Source organism: Mesoplodon bidens (genome assembly GCF_964165515.1).
Source record: "Mesoplodon bidens genome assembly, chromosome: 8".
Lineage (NCBI taxonomy): Eukaryota > Metazoa > Chordata > Mammalia > Artiodactyla > Ziphiidae > Mesoplodon > Mesoplodon bidens.
The window spans coordinates 74,482,120-74,505,553 of NC_138165.1; the positions used below are offsets into that span (position 1 = coordinate 74,482,120).

General features: G+C 39.9%; 1 protein-coding gene across 9 annotated transcripts in view; it reads right to left on the reverse strand.

Moving 5' to 3' along the window:
* The window catches only part of HECW2 (HECT, C2 and WW domain containing E3 ubiquitin protein ligase 2), a 412,125-nt gene that overhangs the window by 142,238 nt on the left and 246,453 nt on the right, over positions 1-23,434 (reverse strand). For all 9 annotated transcript variants that reach the window (XM_081242425.1, XM_081242421.1, XM_081242422.1 and 6 more), the window contains 4 exons: positions 20,420-20,527; positions 11,533-11,627; positions 6,427-6,502; positions 1,507-1,676 (listed from right to left, as the gene is read on the reverse strand). In XM_081242425.1, the coding sequence (XP_081098551.1) occupies positions 1,507-1,676; positions 6,427-6,502; positions 11,533-11,627; positions 20,420-20,527 (449 nt within the window). The remainder of the gene's footprint in view (positions 1-1,506; positions 1,677-6,426; positions 6,503-11,532; positions 11,628-20,419; positions 20,528-23,434) is intronic.

The following is a 23,434-nucleotide window of genomic DNA, read 5'->3' on the forward strand; positions in this document are numbered from 1 at the left end:
TATGGAGTGAAGTAAGTCAGAAAGAGAAAAACAAATATCTTATATTAACGCATGTATGTGGAACCTAGAAAAATAGTACAGATGAACCGGTTTACAGGGCAGAAATTGAGACACAGATGTAGAGAACAAACGTATGGACACCAAGGGGGGAAAGCCGCAGGGGGTGGGGATGGTGGTGTGATGAATTGGGAGATTGGGATTGACATGTATACACTGATGTGTATAAAATCGATGACTAATAAGAACCTGCTGTATAAAAAAATTAAATTAAATTAAAAAATTAAAGAAAAGAATGTTAGGGAAATAAAGTTATTGCTAGTATCATTACTATATCCACCATGTGCCTTCTAAGTGTTCATCCTGAGATAACGTTTTATGTCTTCTAGGCTTCTAATGTGTTAAATTAAGTGGTATGCCTTTAAAAGTTATTCACTATTTGGGGACAGTAAGTAGTTTTTCAAACCAGGAATAAGAAAACATGTAGCATTTATCCACTTAAATAACCATAAAAACTGCCCAGGAGAAACATCCTGCTGCACTGGCAAGTCTCAAATAGCCACATCTTTTCTCCATTTGGTTTTAGATCCCCTGAAGTATCTCCCTCTCCAATGAAATACTCGTTCAACATTGTTAGAACATATTATTGTCATTAAACATTTAGGGAGTGATTTAATTAATTGTGCAACTCCCATGCCAATACAGGTTTGTCTAGAAGCACTCATTAATGCTAGTATATGAAATATGTCTTGGTTCCCTGAGAAATGGTGGGAGAACTCACACTTTGCTCCCTAGAAAAGAAGCAATGTCTCTGTTCATTCTTTGACTTTAAATAGTTCCAGTGGGAAAACCCTGGGCTTGATTTCACTGATATGATGCACTATGATGACTGGTAACATATTGTAACTGTGAGAGAGTCTGAAATACCATCAACACAATCTGCCTTGCCTCAGGATGACGACTCCTTGAATGGCTCATGTAAGTAACCAAAATCTATAATGGAAATCCAAAAACCATTTGCCAGACAGTAAGGAGAGAAATTCTCTTAATCTGTACTGAGTATATGCTAGAACAAAATATCAAAATTTTAAATAAAAAGGGGTCAGTATTACTGACTTTTCCTTCTGCTTCAGGCTCCCATATGGCTTGGCAAGGCACTGTTACTGATGCTGACCTTACAGAATTTTGATATTTTGTTCATCATGAATTTTTGCCTTGATTTTGATTTTTTAAAAATATTGCATCGAAATATTAATTTTGATCATTGAGTCTTTTGGACCCTATAAATCATGCACCTGAAGGAAGTGCCTCACTTGATTTACCCTAGACCCAGCCCTGGTGAGAAGGGAATATCTCATTTTCATTGTACCTTTTTCTAAAGAACCTCTAGACACCTCAACCATCTTGCCCACACCCATAAGCAGCTCAATGATACAGAGTCCAGTGGAAAGAGATGGAGTTGGCCAACTTCCTAACTGCCAAGTAGAAGGCCACGTACGATCATCTTACCTCTCGGTGCCAAATTGGATTTGTGGTGTTACTGATGATAGTAGACCTCCTCTCCTGCCCATGGTGGGCACAGGTGGGGAAACTGCTCTTCTTCCCTGGCTGAATCGACATCTTAAGATAAGGGTCAGGATTGAAGAACATCCCTTTCTTTAGCCCAACTGCCCGAAGATCTTTAAAGAAAGAAAGAGAGGAAGAAGGAGGGAGGGAAAGAGAGAGGGAGAGGAGAGGGACAGAAGGAGAGAAGATTCATGTATCTTGATTAGAACAAGCAGCTCAACGACAATTTTTTCTTAAATAATCACACAGGAAGCTCTAAACAGAAACTATTTGGTAAAACAACAAAGTTATTCATACTATGATTGCTTAGGTAAGTGGGAACAAGTGGGTTATGACTAGTTCCAGCAGAAAGTCTCCTAACAGGCTGCAAAATGAAGCCAAACTTTTACTACCACCTTATACACCTAAAATGACTTTTCCTTGGAAACGTCTTGATCCTAACATGTACATCTTCACCACCCTTTTCTATGTGGCTTGGCAGCTAGCATTTCACACAATCTCTTGAGAGAAACCCTTAGTAAATAGTGTATTAAAAAAGAAAACCAGGCTTCCCTGGTGGTGCAGTGGTTGAGAGTCCGCCTGCCAATGCAGGGGACACGGGTTTGCGCCCCGGTCTGGGAAGACCCCACATGCTGCGGAGTGGCTGGACCCATGAGCCATGGCCGCTAAGCCTGCGAGTCTGGAGCCTGTGCTCCACGACGGGAGAGGCCACAACAGTGAGAGGCCCGCGTACAGCAAAAAAAGAAAAAGAAAACTAATACGTTCCTTCATGAGAGAAAAGTGGATCTTCTATATACACATATGAGATGCACTGACTTAAGTTTAATTGGGGATGAAACTTAAGAGCACACATTCAGTTATGCCATATTTAAAACGTCATACATATTCTACAAATGAAATGAATGTTAGGGGAAATAAAAGGAGACCAGAAATATTTCTAAACTTTGAATGCTATCTGCTATATTAAATAATTGTAAGGTTATTTTTTCAATAGGCTGTTAAGTAAATTATATATTTGATGAATGTCCCATAACTCATCTTAGAGTCACCACTTGTTATTTCATACTATGCGAGCTGCTAAAAGTTCTGGCTAAAGTCTGGTTAGTGAAGAGACTAAAATTTTTAAAAATGGTCAAGCTGAGGGACACAAAAATGTAAGGAAATAAAGCTGGCTTCACTGGATCCTCAATGCCTTTCTGAGAATATCAGTTTGAATAAGGTTGCCCTGAGAGCTAAGTGATCTTGAAAGCTTCCGGGAGAATAGACAGCTTCTAGGTAACTTTATGCAGTTATGATCAGTGTAGGGAAGTCCTCACCACTGGTTCAGAAAAAAATTCTGTGGATGGCCTCTGAATCCTCAAAGACCTTTGGATTACCCAAATGAGCTGGGGAAGAGACCCTACAGAGTAACCCCACATTTTAGGAGGTCACCAGGGTCATCCTACTCAAGCCCATTCCTGAAACACAAAATCTTTCTTAGAAGGACAGAATTGGCCTGGGGTTGCCCATAGAACCATACTCCCTGGAGGAGGTTCCCAATGACCAACAAGAACTTGTGGCCTAGGGGCTTCCCTGGTGGCGCAGTGGTTGAGAGTCTGCCTGCTGATGCGGGGGACACGGGTTCGTGCCCCGGTCCGGGAGGATCCCACATGCTGTGGAGTGGCTAGGCCTGTGAGCCATGGCCGTTGAGCCTGCGCGTCCGGAGCCTGTGCTCCGCAACGGAAGAGGCCACAACAGTGAGACACCCGCGTACCGCAAAAAAAAAAACAAACAAAAACAACTGTGGACTAGATAACATGTGATGAAAACAGACCAGGACTGTCTAATGACTCATAACTGGCAGTAGCGGGAGACAGTCTAATATATCAGAAAAGATTTAAAAATTCAAGCAAGAGGACCTTATGTTAAGAACGCTGCATCAAATATAGTAAGATCTTTGATCTAAAAGCCAGTGGCAGAAGGGAAAGATGAGTAAAGAACTAGACAAGCACTTCAGAGAAGCTGCTGTAATCTCATTAGCTTCACAGTCCCCATCCCTGGCACTTCCTAAACTATGGAGTCATTATTAATACAGCATTTGCATTTTACTGTCAATTTAATAATGCTACATGTTTTCACTTGGCTTTATTTAGCATTAAACAGCTTTGAGAGAAAATGCAATTTACATATTTATTTTCTTACCTTTCTTGATTGTGCTCGCCTCAGACTCAGACAAGAGAATGACATTCTTTAGATATTAAATCTACTTCTCAAGAAGGGATTTCTTTGCAGTAAACAAGGAGTAACATGTACAGAAATGGCTGCCATGACGTCTGACAGACCTAAATTATTCATGCAAAACATTCCTTTGAAGAAAAAGCATCCACCAGAAGATTAAGCCACAGCGAAGAAAGATGTCACTATTAACCCTTTTCCACAAGGGACATCGTACAAATAAATACAATAAACTACCAATTATTTGTACTCTGATTATTCAGTTCACTTTATCCATCTCTTGCCTCTCTCTTTTATCTTTTATATATTTTATTGCTCATAAATATCCACATCACCTAATAGACTAAAGAAGGACTCAAAGTCACAAAGGTATGACAGGTTAAATATCCTTCTTACTTGGAGAAAAGGTTTAAGATAGTCACCAAAAAACAGTTTTTTGGGGCTTCCCTGGTGGCACAGTGGTTGGGAGTCCACCTGCCGATGCAGGGGACACGGGTTCGTGCCCCAGTCTGGGAAGATCCCACATGCCACGGAGCGGCTGGGCCCGTGAGCCATGGCCGCTGGGCCTGCGTGTCCGGAGCCTGTGCTCCGTAACGGGGGAGGCCACAACAGTGAGAGGCCCACGTACCACAAAAAAAAACCAAACATTTTTTTTGTTTTAGCAGAGTTCAATTATTTGTGTCCCTACTTATCCATAGGTAATCAAGAGTAGAACATTTGCAGACATTCTACAGTGCTTAAATGCGCTCCATAAATATTATCATCCACTGTCAATATGCTACAACCAGATGAATTTTTTAGAATTACCGTTATAAAGTTGCTTTCATCTTCTATAATTTTTAGCCATTTCTATACATCATCTGCAAATAGCTGATTACATGGTAAGAAATAAAGCAGATTTTAGGTAGCGAGCCTCCATGTGTATTGAGGTGGATGTTAGAAAAAGTTGTATATACATAAAAAAGCATTTGGCTGTGCCCCAAAGCTTATTTCCTACTTTTTAGGAAAATGTCCTGAGATTTTCAACTTCTACGTGGTCATTCTCCCATGGTGGGTTAATTAACATCCCCTCTGGAGTCAAAATCAATATGTGTGTGCCATATTTAGAGTGATATTGATCATTTGAAAGCTTAGGGCAATGCTTCTAAACTAAGAAAACCGTGGTATGGTCAAACTAAGTTTTCTGAGCCATGGAGGTTGGCCAATTGTTCCATATCTATAAACGAAGAAATCTGTAACCAATTTCTCTTCCTGCAACCACCCCAGAACTGTGAAGGTCTAAAGCACAGGTAGCCAACTGAAGTGCTTTCAAAAGAGAGACAGATAAGGGGGGTGGGGAGTAGTATCACAGGCAGTGGTAGTAAGTGCTTTTCTAAAAATCTAGATATTTTTTAAAACCTGAGGGTTCCAACCCAAATATATTTATTGGCCAAATTTGAACCAGTTTACAGCCTCTGAGATTTGCCAGAGAACCAGGGCAAAATGGTTTTCATGGTAAGTAACCTGTATGGTGGGGGAAGGGGAGGAGAAGGAACATGCTAGAACAGACACAGATAGGCTGTGGGCCAGGAATGAACTAATGTGCACACTTCCATTATATGTGATATTCATGCATCATGGACTTGTGTTTTCAAGATCAGCCTTCTAACCCTCACTCTTGAAAATTTCTATTTTCATTCATAAAATTTTTTTGCAGCCAAGAAAAAGTGAATCTAATTTAAATTTCAGAAGCACTACAACAATGGAAAAATGAAAACAAAACATCTTACAGTGATAGGCATCTGTTAGACTTGATTTTACATGTATTGTAGTATGGTCATCTGTTTTAAAAGTCCATTTCAAATACTGATTTTCTTAGAGTATTCTTGACTTTATGACTGACGATTAATATTTTTGAATCAGTGGCTTTGAAACTTTTTTTGACAGTGATCTATGTATGAAATACATTTATCTTGAAACCCATTATACACATACATAGGTGTGTATATTTTTGTGTGTGAAATTTTCAGTTTGTATAAACTGGTGTTCTATGAAAAACATTTCCCTTTGGTGGTTAAACTCTGACTTTTTTCTATTCTTTTTTTAATTGCTAGTTTCAACTAAATTAATCTTAGAAATCACCAATGAGTTCCAACTCACAACCTGAGAAGCAGTGCTTCAGTTGTATGATAAATATACAAAAAATAAGAATATTTTACTAACCAGAAAATAAACAACAAAAAAATTGTCTTATCCACTTTTCAATTCTTTATATGTATTCCTTCACAGAAATAGGAGTATCCCTTGGCTTTTTTTCGCCAGTCTCCAATTTTTTCCTTTCTCTAGATGAGGCAAGCACAAATTGTTTTCAGTTATCTAAGCTCTACAGTGGGTTTAGCACATGTTACATTACACTTTTTTTTAAGTAAGTATACATAGTTATGGTCTTTTCATCACAAGACAACTTGCTAGAAGCTTTCTGAGTTTATATTAATAATGTAATTTTTCATGGTAAGAGATATACTTGAATTTCCAGAAGTGTTACCAAAAAAAAAAAAAAGAAAAAAACTTGCTCATATATCACAGATGAGAGTGTAGAAAGAAGTGACTATTCGTGCCTTTGAAATTACACACTTTCCAACTGGACGTCATGTTTAAAGACATCCTTACCAGACAACGTAAAGCTAACGAGTTTTCGAGAATGCTGACTTCCTGAAGCACCTCCTTCCATGCCTTCTGCCCCCATCTGCAGAGAAAAAACACATATGTGAAGTTTCACAGGAATATGGTACCTCTCAACTTTTTTAGGGAAGCACATATATTTGCAAATATGATTTTTGTATCAATGTATTGTATATGCCTTTTCATATGCTACAAATCTTGGAAGTGAGACATAAATACAGATTCTCAGAGACTAGAGGAAGGGTCATACCTAAATTTAATCTTTACCCAAAATGTAACCAATATGAGCTTCCAAGTTCCCTGGTATATGAATCAACTTACTTTATGTCCTTTTATTTCTTTGGTAAGAATACTGGGGCTTCCCTGGTGGCACAGTGGTTAAGAATCCTCCTGCCAATGCAGGGTACATGGGTTTGAGCCCCGGTCCGGGAAGATCCCACATGCTGCGAAGCAACTAAGCCCATGCACCACAACTAAGCCTTCAAGCCATGACTACTTAAGCCCGCGCGCCTAGAGCCCATGCTCCGCAACAAGAGAAGCCACCACAATGAGAAGCCTGCACACTGCAACGAAGAGTAGCCCCTGCTCGCCGCAACTAGAGACTGCCTGCGCACAGCAATGAAGACCCAACGCAGCCAAAAATAAAATAAATAAATATTTTTTAAAAAGAATATAGTTGACATGTAGTAAGCATACTTATATTGCTATTATGGTATTAAAACATTCCCTTAAGTTAAAAATCAAACATCAAATTCCTTCAGATTTATTAGGAAAACTTAGAATAAACTAAACAGGTGATTTACATCAGACTCATCCATATAAATGTAGAATTATCCTCTCTTGCTAAATATTTCTGAGTGACCATGTGGATGTCCCACCGCCCTTGTAGACTCCTATTTTATTGTGCTACTGGTACATGGCACATGCTATTATAATTAGCAATAATAAGAATTTGCAATCCTATTGTACTGATTATTGTATTGTAAAGCTTTTTCTAAAAGCTTCTGAGTAAATTATATCTTACTTGAAACGAGTCATTTACAGACCATAGCAGATTAAGTCTCTCAATTTATGTACAATTAGTGCTCAATTTATGGTACACTAGGAAAAAAGGGTTTTGTGGTCCTCTAAAAAAGAAGTCCAGAACACTGTAAGAGACAGATTTGAAGGCAGAATGTATTTTGAATAGTCAAGAAATAGAAACCACATTTTAATTCCAACATTTATATTACACCCTTCCATCTTATCTTTGTGGCACTGCCCACCTCCCTTAAAAATTATACACCACCAAGAGATAAAACTTTCACTAATCCAAGCCAAGTTGAGGAACTTCAAAATAAATTCCATTCAAATTTTGAAAAATAAATGTCCATTTCTGGGCTTCCCTGGTGGTGCAGTGGTTAAGAATCCTCCTGCCAATGCAGGGGACACGGGTTTGAGCCCTGGTCCAGGAAGATCCCACATGCCACGGATCAACTAAGCTCATGCACCACAACTGCTGAGCCTGCAATCTAGAGCCCGTGAGCCACAACTACTGAGCCTGTGTGCCACAACTACTGAAGCCTGTGCGCCTAGAGCTCATGCTCCACAACAAGAGAAGCCACCGCAATGAGAAGCCCACACACCACAACAAAGAGAAGCCTCTGCTCGCCGCAACTAGAGAGAGCCCGTGCGCAGCAACAAAGACCCAACACAGCCAAAAATAAACATTAAAAAAATTTTCCATTTCCTTCTCTACTTCTTGTACCTTAGTCAAAACTATTTTGTGTTGACACTTAACTGCTTCCTGATTGTTTCACATATCATTTGCAATATGCCTAGGGTACCATCCAGGCATCTCTACTTCGTTCCATCCAGATGCACATTGTCCTGCAAGAAGTAACTGAAAAACCCTACAGGGAAGGAAAGAGCAGCCATCCTGATCGCATGGTCTCCTTTCTCACATATCCTTTTGCAATGAATCAAGAATAAAAAAAAAGTTATGTCTTCTCTGTCATGCATACTTTGACGTCATTGCCATTCATCAGAGTACACAGTGATATGTGTCACTTGGAACAGGAAATCCTTTGCTTCAGGGACAGATAAAGGTGACCATCACTCACTACCATGTATTGTTTCAACACGGGTTGACAGTATTACTTCTGAGCTTTCCTGGCTTAAATCTAGGAAGGGAGTTTATTTAAAAACCTCTCTCTAAACACCGAGTACAGATGTGTTTATTATCACTGATGTTCCTATATCTGGTGGTCAGGTTGGTCTTTCCTGGCTTTATTGTCATGAATGATAAAGCTGAATTCTCCGAATATTAGTTCACATGAGCATTTTACCACGTTGTTGTAAAGGACACTGTTTATCTGTGAATTATGTGAGAATTGTTTCATATTAGCCTTTTGCCAGACAGTGAATTACATTTTTAAAAGGAGAATTCGAGGGCATTTTCTTTAGTTTCTATAATTTCTTAGAACATTTTAAGTAGGCTTTGAATGATGACAGACTATGAATCTTTGCAAAGTCTCCCTGTTCTCACCTGGCGTGAAGAGACATCATGTTTTCGGAGGGGGCACCTCTCCCCGGGCAGTGTGGTCCATTTGAGGGGAGGCCACGGTTTGTGAGATGCCTGGCACAGGAAGGGCAGCTGTTGCTGAGTGTCTGTCCCAGATGCAGTCTGTACTACCTCTCTATTTGCCACTTTGTAGTCCAGGGGTGTGTGTGTGTGGTGAAAGCAGGATGAGGCAGAGACAGCGATGCTATCTGGCCAGTTGGGTGCTGTCTCTGCTCTATTTAACCTAGGGATGATGAGTCAGAGGGGTACAGCACAATATAATAAACCATATGTACTTAGTGAGAGCCAACCAACCCAGTGTCATCAAGCATTAAAATGTGGTTGCTACTGCCCAGCTATTCTTTGCATCATGGAATGATCCTACTAAATGAGCTTTGTGAATATCGATGTCAGTCAGTACAATATCTACACACAGGTCATACTCCTAGGTGAACATCATGCTGTCATAGAAACACAGGGCTCAGCCCACACGGAAATGCCCATTGGCACAGCCTCTCAATAGCAGATATAGACCCAACTGTCTCAAGCTTGGTCAGAAATCTACTGACCACCAATTCCATTAGTCAGCCTTTGAATCTAAATAGTCTATTATGATTGCCAGTGCTGTATCTATGAAGCTTTTAAGGTGCTCTAAAACCTGTCTGAAGAAAATTAATTATCTCCAACTATCCACAGGCTTTGACAGAATAATCTCAAAGCAAAATCAATGGAACAAGATCAATGCTCACCAGGCTGTAAGCTCCCGGCCATCAGTGATATCTGATCATGGAAAGTGCTCAAATCCAAGAAAATCTGACTCCAGAAAGTCATGTTTGGGAGCTATTATCTAATTGTACACATAGTTAATTTTTCAAACGTTTTATTATAATAAACAGCCCCACTTTTCTCATTTTATAATTTTTCTTTTTAGAATATTAATTATAGTGTGTTCCAGTGCTTACTGTGACATGGCAGACTTTGTAATCAACAACTGTTATTCTCCTTGTGAACCTTCAAAGTCTTATATAGTAAATGTGGGTTTTAAAAAAATATTCTATACTTTGTTCACTATAATAGGAACTCAAATATAATTCAAATGTGAGCAGAGTACTTAGATATTGAAAATTTTGCACATACCGTTCCCTTTACCTAAAATGCTCTTCCCTCCCCCTCTTCATCTAAGTAACTTCTACTCATCCTTCAGATTGTCCTGAAAACATGCCTTCTTCAGGGAAGCTTTCCAAGACCTTCCTGATCAGGATGAATCCTGCTAGTATATGCTCTCATAGCCCCATTTCACTGCCCCTCATAGTAATTATCACTCAAATAAATACAATTCAGCTTAATTGATGTCCCTCTCCCCCACCAGACCAGTGAGAGCAAGGGCTGTGTTTTTGCTTATCATTTCATTCCTAGTGCTGGGTATAATGTCTGGCACTTAGTAGGCACCCAATGAATATTTGTTTGAATGAATAAATGAAAGGAAAAGACTGCTTGATATCGTATTGGTGGGCCAGACAATTTCAAAATGCCATCTGCAGAGATTACATTCTGAATTTCAGGGAGTCAACCTGTTCACTTGCTTACTTCCAAAAATGCATGCATCTATAAATGTGTACACACACACACAGTATTATGAAGATTCTATATTACGAGAGTCAATAATTTTCTTCTATACTTTCACGACCTGATTGTTATTAATGACTTATAAACACTGCAATGATTTATATATCTTGGACTCCAAGAATCATCTGAGTTCAACCACCCGTGTACAATGGAGTGCATCCTGTGAAGCTGTTAGATTCTAAAGTTAGTTGGTGAAGTGAAAAATCATGAAATTGTGAAAAGTAATTCTTAAGAAAGTACCATGTTGGAAATGGACATACGTTCCTTCAAAAGTCCAGCACAGTCAGTTTCCTCCGAAGCTAAGTTAGATATCTCTTTCTTTAATTGAGGACCTGGTGAAAAGGCTGGCTTCTGTTGAGTGGCCACGTGATACCAAACATATGTGTGGCACCTTTAAGCACTATAGCTCAATTCAGCATCAAGAGGGATCCCACACTCTGTCCTGCAGGAACGGCGCATTCGTAATCCCCATCTCACACTCTCTTTGGGGTAAAAGTCTGTTAAACTGACTGGCAGGGAGAATCACCCAGTACTTAAATTTTTTTTTTCCTCTCTGAGTTCATGTAAATTAAATTCACATAAGATGCAAAATGCCACCATTTCCTACCAACCGGCCACCCTGACAAAGTTTAAAAAAAAAACCTTCCATGATGGATGGGCACTCACCAATTTCCTTCAGGAATAGGTTCCCTGGAGAGTTGACTATATACAGAATTATTATAAATCAAGCCATATTTTCCCACTGGTTTACATTATGGATTTAGTTAAGCCATCCTGTAAGTTATTTCCTTTCCCAAAACGGCGCCCACACTGCTATGTGTTTCCTTTGCATTGTTTCCCATAACCCTGCCAGAGCTGCACAGGCAAAAATAGAAACCAAGGCCTCTGGGACTGAGGCTCAAGGAAGCAGCCTGAGGGGCACTCACCATCACAGCGGGGTTCTTCACCGTGATGCAGGGGGTCGTGGCTCGCAGGGCTCCACTAATGCCGTGGTAGTATTTGAAACAGATTTTTATCTCCGCTGTAAATGGATTGGAGAAAAACAGTAATTTAAACACTGAAACAAGTCCCTTAGGCATCACCTGAGGAAATCCACCTCTCAGAAAATCCCACTCAGGACTCTTTGAGCGATCCCTTCTTTTCCAGTCAGAGGCAACAGATTATACCAATTCTTGTTTGATTTTATAGGCTTCTCTGAAAATTTCTAAGAACACCCCAAATATATTAGAAAAACAGTGCACAAAAACAACACGCCAAAATATTAGTGTAGAGATATGAATAAGACTAGCTACCATTCACTGAGGAGCTGCTGATGGACCACAGGGCTGCGTCTCTGCCCCCATTGTTATTGACCCCTCATATTTACCTCGGGAGGCAGAAATTCTTGTCCCCATAGAACAGCTGAAGTATTGAGGTTTGCCGAAGGTCAAACAAGTAAGAAACGACAGAGTCAGGACTCAAACCCCATCAAATGGGGCTTTGCCCCATTCCAAAGCCTTCACTCCTATCCTCTACAATATAGACAGAATGCAGGTGTCAATGGAAATAAAAAAAAAGAGCAGACAGAGTATAAAAGATTGCTGTAGGAGACTCTGTGGTGAGAGGGTCTGGGGACCTGTATTATTTTAATTTTCCAAGTGACTTAAATGTAGCCACTAGTAGGGATCATATTTTGGAACCACCAGTAAATATATATCTACATCTCCACAGGTGTGGACGGGTGTATGTATATATATTGGATATAACTATAGGTGCGTTTGTATGTATATATATTTATATACTATATAATTTAAACTTGATAAAAAGCAATACAAATGTCAATTATTGTTTTTGGAAAGTAACTATAATTACCATGAAGCCAACAAGTGTCAAAGATTAAACCCAGGGTCACTGAAATTTCTCTGTATACAGAGCATCTGAGTCACTGAAGTTTCCCTGTGAGATGTCTTTTTCCCAAGGTGTCACTTAATATAGGCAATGACGCTGATGGGCAGGCTGCAGAGGAGAGTCCTAGCCTATAGGAGTGGAGTTACCCTCTCAACTGAGTCACCTGGATTATTAAAGTGGGACCACTCGATGTGACTCCCCAAGGAAATTAATTTTGCACTGACTTTCCTGACAGCACCAAGTGGTCTCCTACAGAGTATTTGGTTTGCTTATTTTAAGAAAAAGATACAATGATTAAAGAAAAATCCTACTTTAGGAACTTATATAGGAATATTTAGGAATATTACATATAAAAATATAATATTATATTTCCCATCAATGAAAAAATACTAAATCTCATAAAAAAAGGTCTCTCATGGGTAAAATATTGAGGCTTTCCATTACGTACGTTAATCACAAAGCAGTGATTCACAACGTAGGTGGCATCATGAAGTGAAAGATTTTTACCATGCCCAGCACCATGCTAGACAGCGCAAGGGAATCAGAGGGAGGGTTCTGGTCTAGCAGGTGCTTTCTAGTGCAGCTGTTAAGATGACAAAATCCACAAGAGAAGCACTGAAGAGGCAGAGTGCCAGGTAGAACTGTGAAGATCATGGAAAACATTCCACGTGAGGGCACAGTGGACTCGGAAAGGTCTCGTGGAACAAACCGAACTCAGACCTTCAGCTGAGAAAAATGGGGTTGGAGAGAGTCAGGAGTGAGTAGTGGCAAAAACAGGGAAGCAGGAATGAGCATGCCGGCTTGAGGACCAGCAAGACGACCTTGGCAGCTATTCTAGCTTTACTATGAATTCCCTGGAACCCTACATAAGTGACTTGAGTGAGCACTAACACAGGTTTTTGGTGATTATGGAAATGTAATAACTATAGATCTGAGTAAACCACTGTCCCACTTGCTCTCCTTCAAGACCAGTAGCATGTATTCTGCAAGAACAAAGCTAAGTAACATGTACAAGGACTGTCAAAGCAGAACAAGCTCGGTGACAGGCGGGAGGACTGAATTCTGCAGGCATGAGCTCATTAGTATCACGTTCTACATGCCAGGAACCAGCAGTCTGTGAATCTGTGTGCAGCAGTGCCTCACAGACCCAGCCAATGGCCAGTCAGTGAGCAGCCTGTTTTTCAATAAAGAGAAGTGCATTTTTACAAGACATCTTCCCCGAACTCCCTCCCAAGTTAGGATGCCACCTCCTCTTTTCTAATGTTTTAATAGTCAGCGAGGTAAAAGACTAGGAAACAAACAGACCTCCAAAAGTGTCTGCTTAGTTTTATCTGTAGATGTTGCTAGCCAGACCAGCTTTGCTAGCTGACCCGTTCTGACTGTTACTTTACTTCTTGCTAAAACAAAAATCTCCAACCCCCGTGATAAATTAGAATCCCTGAAACTATAAGATAAACTCATTCTCATTGTGCACAGCAGATTTTGTGGACATGATCACCCAAAACCGCAGAGCTGACAGCTTCACAATGCTTTAAGATTCAGTGTAAAGCCATGGGGACTTACACAGATCACCAGCTACGAAACCAAATGCATAGGCTGGTCCTGGTCACCAGAGAGGAAAACCCAGTACCAGACAGAACTAGTTGCTTGCACCTCGACTGTTCAGGAGGACACCAGTGGAGACTTCTGCCCCTACGACAGAGGAATGCTTCATGCTGAGTGGGAGGTTTCACCTTCACGTATCATTTAGTGTTTTAGAAGGTCACTCAAGATTTTTAAAAATGGTGTAACTAAGCAACACCCCCTCTGAGGAAGAGAGAGAGAAGAGAGAGCAGGATTTTGATTAATGTCCCTGAACATTTTAGTTATGAGAAGAGGTAACTGGGAAGACGACTCAAAAGGGCGGAAAAGAGAAGTTGGTATTCATGCTTCTATTTTAGCTACAATTTTAAACTCTAACTGTAAGAGGAGACCAGAAAGCTATTGCTGAGAAACAGATACAAGAACAGGTGAAAGCAAACGTGGGCATGATGATGGAGCCTCAGATAAGGGAGGAGCCACTGGCCACAGGGCCAGCCCTGCTCACAGGCAGGAAAGATGAAGGATATGGACTAAGGAGCATTCTACCTGACAACAGTTTCTCCACAGCCTGATGTGGCAGCTAATCAGGCCTCAAATTATGGAGGGGGAATACATATAACTATTCCTTTGGATTATAAAAAATGAAGAGTGTTTTCTCCAAAGCAACTGCTTATAAAAACATGTTGCCTTACTGGGAATATACCCAGACAAAACTATAATTCAAAAAGATACATGCACCCCTATGTTCATAGCAGCACTGTTCACAATAGCCAAAACATGGAAACAACCTAAATGTCCATCGACAGGTGAATGGATCAAGAAGATGTGGTACATATATACAATGGAATACTCCTCAGCCATAAAAAAGAATGAAATAATGCCATTTGCAGCAACATGGATGCACCTAGAGCTTAGCATACTAAGTGGAGTCAGAAAGAGAAAGACAAATACCATATGATATCACTTATATGTGGAATCTAAAATATGGCACAAATGAACCTATCTACAAAACAGAAATGGACTCATAGAGAACAGACTTGTGGTTGCCAAGAGGGAGGGGGGAAGGGAGAGGGATGGACTGGGAGTGTGGGGTTGGTAGATGCAAACTATTACATTTAGAATGGAGAAACAACAAGGTCCTACTGTATAGCACAGGGAACTCTATTCAATATCCTGGGATAAACCATAATGGAAAAGCATATAAAAAAAGAATGTCTATATGTGTATAACTGAGTCACTTCGCTGTAGAGCTGAGATTGGTACAACACTGTAAATCAATTTTACTTCAACAAAAAAAAATGTTGCCTTAGAGGCAGTGCACCAGGAGAAGGGTGAGGCCTCCCACACTAACCTAGAAGGACCTATAGTCTGGGCCAGCTCCCGGAAGGAAGAAAACATTGCCGAGTGGCATCTTCTCTCTCTCAGGTCCCTTCTGAATAGCTGAAGCCAGTCATGAATCGCAGAAATATATTTTGGCCCTTTTCAATAATCTTCCGGACACTTTCGTTTATAGAGTTACTAAAAGATTTAGCTGCCTCTATTTAAATGCTGATAAGACATAGAAACGCTTTATTTTTAAAATTTTAACTTACCAGCTTCTATTAAATACAAATGAAGAGGTCCCCCAGAGCAAGAGAATGGCAGCTCCATATCCACCACAGACGGGAGGGTGATCACTGTCCAAAGATGGCACTTTGTACTTGTTGGGGGTGACTGGGAAGGTAGAAAGGACTTAAACCTGTTCCCAAGTAAAGGGGTTTCTGTAATTGTGTCATTCTGACATTGCATTTTAAAGCAATCATTCTACCATCTGCCTAAAGGAAGAAAATATTTCCGTGTTTGTATATGAATAAAATACTTCTAGAACGATCACATGAAACTGGTAAAACTGATTGCCTTCCGGGAGGGGAAACTGGTGACTGGGGCATGAAGCTGGGGAGATAATTTACTTTCATTTTTGTGTCTTTTTAACATTATATGCTTTTCATCTACTATCTGTTCAAAATTTACTTTTAAAAAGCAATCTCGGGCTTCCCTGGTGGCGCAGTGGTTGAGAGTCCGCCTGCCGATGCAGGGGACACGGGTTCGTGCCCCAGTCCGGGAAGATCCCACATGCCGCGGAGCGGCTGGGCCCGTGAGCCATGCCCGCTGAGCCTGTGCGTCCGGAGCCTGTGCTCCACAACGGGAGAGGCCACGACAGTGAGAGGCCTGCGTACCGCAAAAAAAAAAAAAAAAAAAAAAAAAAAAAGCAATCTCAACTCAGCTACATTAACTCTAGGCAATGGTATAGGATTCCAAGCCCTCTCGGAAAAAGGTTCTACAGGCCACTGCCTGCAAGAAATGGTTTTGTTTCAAAGACTGGGATCACACCATCCATCACCTTAAATAGCTACAAGATTCACTTAGGTAGTAGTTAACAGCTTGCTCCTATTTAGAAAATCTGGATTTTCCTCAAGTTTTAGAAGTTGACTATTTTGAACCATAAAGATGGATGGAATGGAAATGTCCTTCTTCCTTTAATCATTTCCGTTTCATTAAAATAGAATAATCTAAAAAAAAAATCAAACTAACAGGAATTTATTCAAAAACATGATTTTAACCACTGCCTTTGTGCTTTTATTATATTCTTAATATTATGATTCCTATTGATAAGCTCTTTTATTCAGAGGCCACAGGTCGGGAAAGAGTAAACACATTCTAATTCTCATGCTTTTGAGGAAATTTACCCACACTTCCAGGGACGTGCTCACCTGTTTATACAGTACCGCAGGTTGTCTTCTCTTTAACAAGGGCCAATGCAACCTGAAAGTACCAGGCCCTCCCCTGCTAAAGCTCAGAAAAACAATCTTGAAAATCAAAGATAGACAATATCAGTATAATGTGGAAGAACCTAATAGGGTTAGAGAAGTAACTGGACCTTGTTTTTCTCATTACTTAGTAATGGCAGCTGGACCAATGTTGGAAAGTAAAGAGAAGTAGAAATAGGCAATAAAACGTAAAGTATGCTGGCAGAGAATGAAAAGCACCAAACCTCCATCTAAGGGGCAAAAAGGCCCTTCTGATGTTGGTGGGAAGGGGCTCATGAATGGCGGTTAGAGCAGGGGCTCTGACAGTACAAGTAAGAGGCTGAGGCCACCCCTTTCCCCCCACCCAATAAAAAGTCACCCACAAAGGTTCTGTTTGGGCAAGGCACCACATCTCAGAAAGCACACTAACCTGAGTGCCAATCAGAGATGAGGCTCTCACTCACACAAAGCCACATGCACCTCTGCTATGCAGTTTCCTAATCCTGTCCACTTCTGAGGGCTGAGACAGGTAAGATATGTGAAAGCACTATATAATTCATGCAAATGGCAATGTCCTGTTATTATCATTAATGATCACAAAGCAGTTCAGTAAACAGCAATGAAGCTGACTGTTTCTAAGCTTATTCACTGATCCAGGAATCAGTGAGTTCTCGAATAGTGCCTGGCACAAAGTTGATACTTAACTAAATACTTCACGATGGCTGGGGACATAGATGGACAGATGAGTAGAAGAAATGAAGGAAGGACAAAAAGCAGGTCTGAATGAATGAATGACCATAGTCTATGAAAGACTATGTAGAATAAAATAGATATCCTAGCATGCCAAAACAATTTCTGAAACCTCTTACATTTCAAAACTCAAGAATACACATTGCCCAGGTGACCCATTCATTTTCTGCAAGCAAAAGCTCATTTGAGGAACTGTGACAGTCCTATGACAAGTATGTGCAGATGAAGCTGATCCTCCTCTCCAATGGCTAGGAAGGTCACTTACGCAGAAATAAACCTGTCTTTGTCCTTCAAATTCATTCCAGTAGGTCCCGTAATAATATAAGTGTGGGCCTCCTGCCTCCTCTGGAGTTTATTCAGATAAACCAAAGCCATCTTTACTTTCAGAAACAGGTTAAATAGTGCTCAAATCCAGGTTTGCCCATGAACTCAGGTCAATTTTCAGAGAATTTACTTTGCTTGGACTTCTGATTAGCTAAAGATAAATTTTCTCTCTGAAGATGAAAGCAAAAATTTTTTAATGTCATAAGTTTTCAAGATCAGAGGCTGAAAACATAGAAGTTTTTAACCCATGCCCCCAATCCCGATTTTTTTGTTTCATACCATCATCTCCAGAGATTCAAGCAAAACTTCATTATGCTGGGAAGTCCCCTTAGTTCTGCTGTAGCCAGACATGGGGTAAAGAAATGGATGTCTATGAGATCTAAGAGACACAGACTACACTTCTAAGCACTGATATAAACACCGCCTGAGGTTTTTACACTGAATGGATTTTGAAAGGATAGGGATGTGTGTTGGGGGAGATCCCATGCTGATGAATGAAGATAAACTTATTCTAAAGCCAAATCTTTCTGTAATTCCTATTCACTGTCTTGCACTTTAACTTACACAACTTTTCTCAGTCCTTAAAAATGCATTACTAAATATTTCCAGTTTGACAACCATACTACACAATACCCCCAATTTTGTGTGTGAAGAATTAAGGTGGAAATGCTAAATCAGAGGAGAAAAGCAAAAGCATTCCCCATTCCTAGCTTCAATATCAAGCCCATTTCTGTTAAATACTAAGACTGAGATGTAAAGAAAAAATTTTGCCATGCCAGAGATGTTTACTATCCCCTTATCAGCCAGGACATTATGAATCTCTAATTCATACTTCATGGAGAAAGAAAATCAACCATGGCAAGTGGGATACTCTGTAAATGGGTTTTTTATACATAATGTTACAAATTATAGCAGTGTGTGGTACTGACTTCTTCCCAGGTGTTCACATGAGCCCCATAATGTGAATCTGCGCACTCCATCAACAGGCAACCATTCCTAGCTGTCTTCAGCATTTTAAAGCAAACAGGAAGGTTGTTTTGCCTTTTTCCCTGAAGTTCAGTTGGCAGTACTTCTCAGCTAGACCATCCTCTTAAGCCCTGGGATCTTTTCAAAGGAGGAATTACACTGAAAGTAAACCCAGCTACTTCCCATTCCATTTTCACCAGATTCTTTTATCACTTATTTTTCTCATTACTTAGTAATGGTAGCTGGACCAATGTTGGAAAGTAAAGAGAAGTAGAAATAGGCAATAAAAACAAATCACCCATAATCTCACCTCCCAGATACAACCCTTGTTCACATTTTGGCAAATCTCCTTCCAGACTTTTTCCTACATGCTGTATTAGCTGGGATTATGCTGTATGTATCTGCTTCCCGCTTATTGTTATATCATGAGCATTTTCCCTTAAAAACTACATTCCATGTAAGGAGAAAATCTAGCCAGAAATTGAACTATGAAAAAAAAGACAGTCCTTAGAGGACAGAAGTGGGATTCGAGAAAACTATGAAATGCTGACCTACCAGTAAGGATGGTCAAAGAAGTTATCTGGTGTCTTTAATGGCAATTCAAAATAATAGATGTTAATCTTTTAAAATGACTTTTTATATTACAGAAGTTTTACATGCTTCATGAAAGACATGCTTACATCAGATTTCCATTTAATCAAACTTACTTTATAGTTCACGGTTTAATAACTACCATTCTTAAGTACCAGTATCCACACTCTCTCTTTCTTATATTAAATCCCTTGCATATAGAAAATTAAATGCTTACACAAAGCTAAACAGCTCAGAAAAAATTTAAAGAGCTCATTTTTTTCTACATTAAAGAAAAATAAATTCTGTAAATGTAGAAGTTAACCTGTACCAACTAGTAAATCATTTATATATATAATACTATATATAAGTACTATATATAAGCATTTGTATTTATAAGTAAGTATCAATATAAATCAGATCAACTGGGAAATGGTTATCTGCAGTCAATTTCTGATTCCTAGTAAATGACCTCTATGGCAGTGTGCCCCACACTATCTCATCTACACTTGGAAAGACCAAGATCCAAATGCAAAACTTATTCTGCCGCTGGGAAAAATAATAGTGAAGTATTCTACAGGCAAATAAAATTCTTAGATTAACTGAAATCTTGAATTATTCTTTCTGCTCCTTGTAATTAATATAATATTAATTATAAATGAGATATAAGGGTATATAAAAATGTGTAAAGTATTAAAATAACCATACATAATTTATATACCATACATTCATCAGGTACATTTTACACACACAAGTTTTTCAAATTATATGAACATTCTCTAATGAGTATTTTCCAAAACAATATATTTTCCAGTTTGGGGTAACATGGCATACATGTATAAACCAGAGCCCAAAACTTTTACAATAAAATTCAGGAAAGACTCCATAGATTTCTGCATATTTCTGCAATGTTCAATCATAAACTTATATTTCACACTTAATTACTTACGCTCCATGAAATAGGGCCCAGGCTCAATTCTCCATACAATTTGTCCTTTTTGTGTTCCGGTTACACCCCTGTTTTTAGAATCCCAGAAGTTGGCTGGAGAATTCTCATCTGAAAAAACCAAAGAAGCACTTTTTAATCTTAATTATAACCTCTTTGTCTTTCCTTAGCTGAAAGACTAATACAAGTTCTAAAATAAATGGAAAAAAAATAAAGGGGAAATATTAATGAACACTATTGTTAATGACTTACTTCCTCCCAGCAGATTACCCTGAGTTTCTACACTTGCATTTATACAGGAGAATTGGGGAGGAGGGTGGGAAGGTGGAAAGGAGATGGCATGTCCAGGCTTGGCCAGGTTGTTCACTGTTGCCAAAAGACAAAACCGCAAAGAACAAAGGGTACGATTGCTCGTCAACCAGCAATGAGATGATATATAAGAAAAGGGTTGGGTGAGCTCCCATCTATAAAATCCTTTATCAAAAGAAAAGGAAGAGTAAGGCCAGACACTATAAAACTCTTAGAGGAAAACATAGGCAGAACACTCTATGACATAAATCACAGCAAGATCCTTTTTGACCCACCTCCTAGAGAAATGCAAATAAAAACAAAAATAAACAAATGGGACCTAATGAAACTTCAAAGCTTTTGCACAGTAAAGGAAACCATAAACAAGACCAAAAGACAACCCTCAGAATGGGAGAAAATATTTTCAAACAAAGCAACTGACAAAGGATTAATCTCCAAAATTTACAAGCAGCTCACGCGGCTCAATATCAAAAAAACAAACAACCCAATCCAAAAATGGGCAGAAGACCTAAACAGACATTTCTCCAAAGAAGATATACAGATTGCCAACAAACACATGAAAGAATGCTCAACATCATTAATCATTAGAGAGATGCAAATCAAAACTACAATGAGGTATCACCTCACACGGGTCAGAATGACCATCATCAAAAAATCTAGAAACAATAAATCCTGGAGAGGGTGTGGAGAAAAGGAAACCCTCTTGCGCTGTTGGTGGAATGTAAATTGATACAGCCACTATGGAGAACAGTATGGAGGTTCCTTAAAAAACTAAAAATAGAATTACCATACGACCCAGCAATCCCACTACTGGGCATATACCCTAAGAAAACCATAATTCAAAAAGAGTCATGTACCACAATGTTCATTGCAGGTCTATTTACAATAGCCAGGACATGGGAGCAACCTAAGTGTCCATCGACAGATGAATGGATAAAAAGATGTGGCACATACATACAATGGAATATTACTCAGCCATAAAAAGAAACAAAACTGAGTTATTTGTAATGAGGTAGATGGATCTAGAGTCTGTCATACAGAGTGAAGTAAGTCAGAAAGAGAAAAACAAATACCATATGCTAACACATATAGAATCTAAAAAAAAAAAAAGGTTCTGAAGAACCTAGGGGCAGGAAAGAAATAAAGATGCAGATGTAGAGAAGGGACTTGAGGACACGGGGAGGGGGAAGGGTAAGCTGGGACAAAGTGAGAGAGTGGTATGGACATATATACACTACCACATGTAAGATCGATAGCTAGTGGGAAGCAGCCACATAGCACAGGGGGATCAGCTCGGTGCTTTGTGACCACCTAGCGGGGTTGGATAGGGAGGGTGGGAGAGAGACGCAAGAGGGAGGAGATATGGGGATATATGTATATGTATGGCTGATTCGCTTTGTTATAAAGCAGAAACTAACACACCATTGTAGAACAATTATACTCCAATAAAGATGTTAAATTTAAAAAAAAAAGAAAGAAAAGGAAGAGCAAAGCTGGTAGAATGTAACAGAATTAAGATGGATGAAACAAAGGGCCACTGAGCTATGAAACTGAGTCAAGACACAGCACAGGCTGGCCATGGACAGTGCTCAGGAGACACCAACTAAGTTATCAGGTTGGCTAGGACAATCGTTTACAAAAGGTCGGTAGCAGTAGACCTTGAGTCAATACAAGAAAAGGAAAGAGGAAGAAGGATAGAAAGAACAGATCCAAAGAACAGCCTGAAAGTAGCATTCTCCAAGCTCTCTGACCTCATGGCACTAAGAAAATGGTAATATTTGTAGGACACACTGGAGTACATGAAAGAGACACTTATAACTTAAGATTATAGTAGGGGTGCTCTGGCTGCCTCAGGCTCTGCCCACCCTGAAGGTGGAAGGGATTCTTTTTTTTTTTTTTTTTTTTTTGCGGTACACGGGCCTCTCACCGCTGTGGCCTCTCCTGTTGCGGAGCACAGGTTCTGGATGTGCAGGCTCAGCGGCCATGGCTCACGGGCCCAGCCGCTCCGCGGCATGTGGGATCTTCCCGGACCGGGGCACGAACCCGTGTCCCTGGCATCGGCAGGCGGACTCTCAACCACTGTGCCACCAGGGAAGCCCAAGGGATTCATATTCTTTAACTTGCTCACATCACACTAGTTTGAAGTTCTGTCCTAGGGCCCTGGAATAGGAAATGAAACTAAAAACATGAAAAAGAGACCATGCAGAGTTCTATAGGTACACAAAAATGTGTGCAGAGATACTGGCTCTTAAAATCAGATGTACCTCCTTTGCTTCCCCAAATCCCTTCCCCAGGAGGGAAGATTAGGGATACACTTTAACTGAGAACTGGAATTAAGCCAAGAGGGTGAAGTAAGAGATCCACTAAAATAAGAGAGGAGAGAGAAGGTCCCAAGCCCAAGGAAATAGTCCTGAGAAGAAAAACCTCACTTCTTATGAGCATAAAAGGAACAGAAAGTGGGCCAGGTGAGGGGTTGGAGTATCCAGCTCCACTGGATTTCAATCCAGTGGTTGTCCTTGGGGCCCACCGGTGTCATCACATTGAGAAGTCAAAGAAGTTTGGGAGGAATGGTCCTTTCCTGCTATCTGTAATCAGCACAGTATAAGTCAAAGATTCTTTATCGTGAAAAGGCCAAGAAGCAGCCACTGCTCTTGTAAGAATGGAAAGGCATAACTGACTCAGGGCATCACCTCCCCTCATAGATAAACA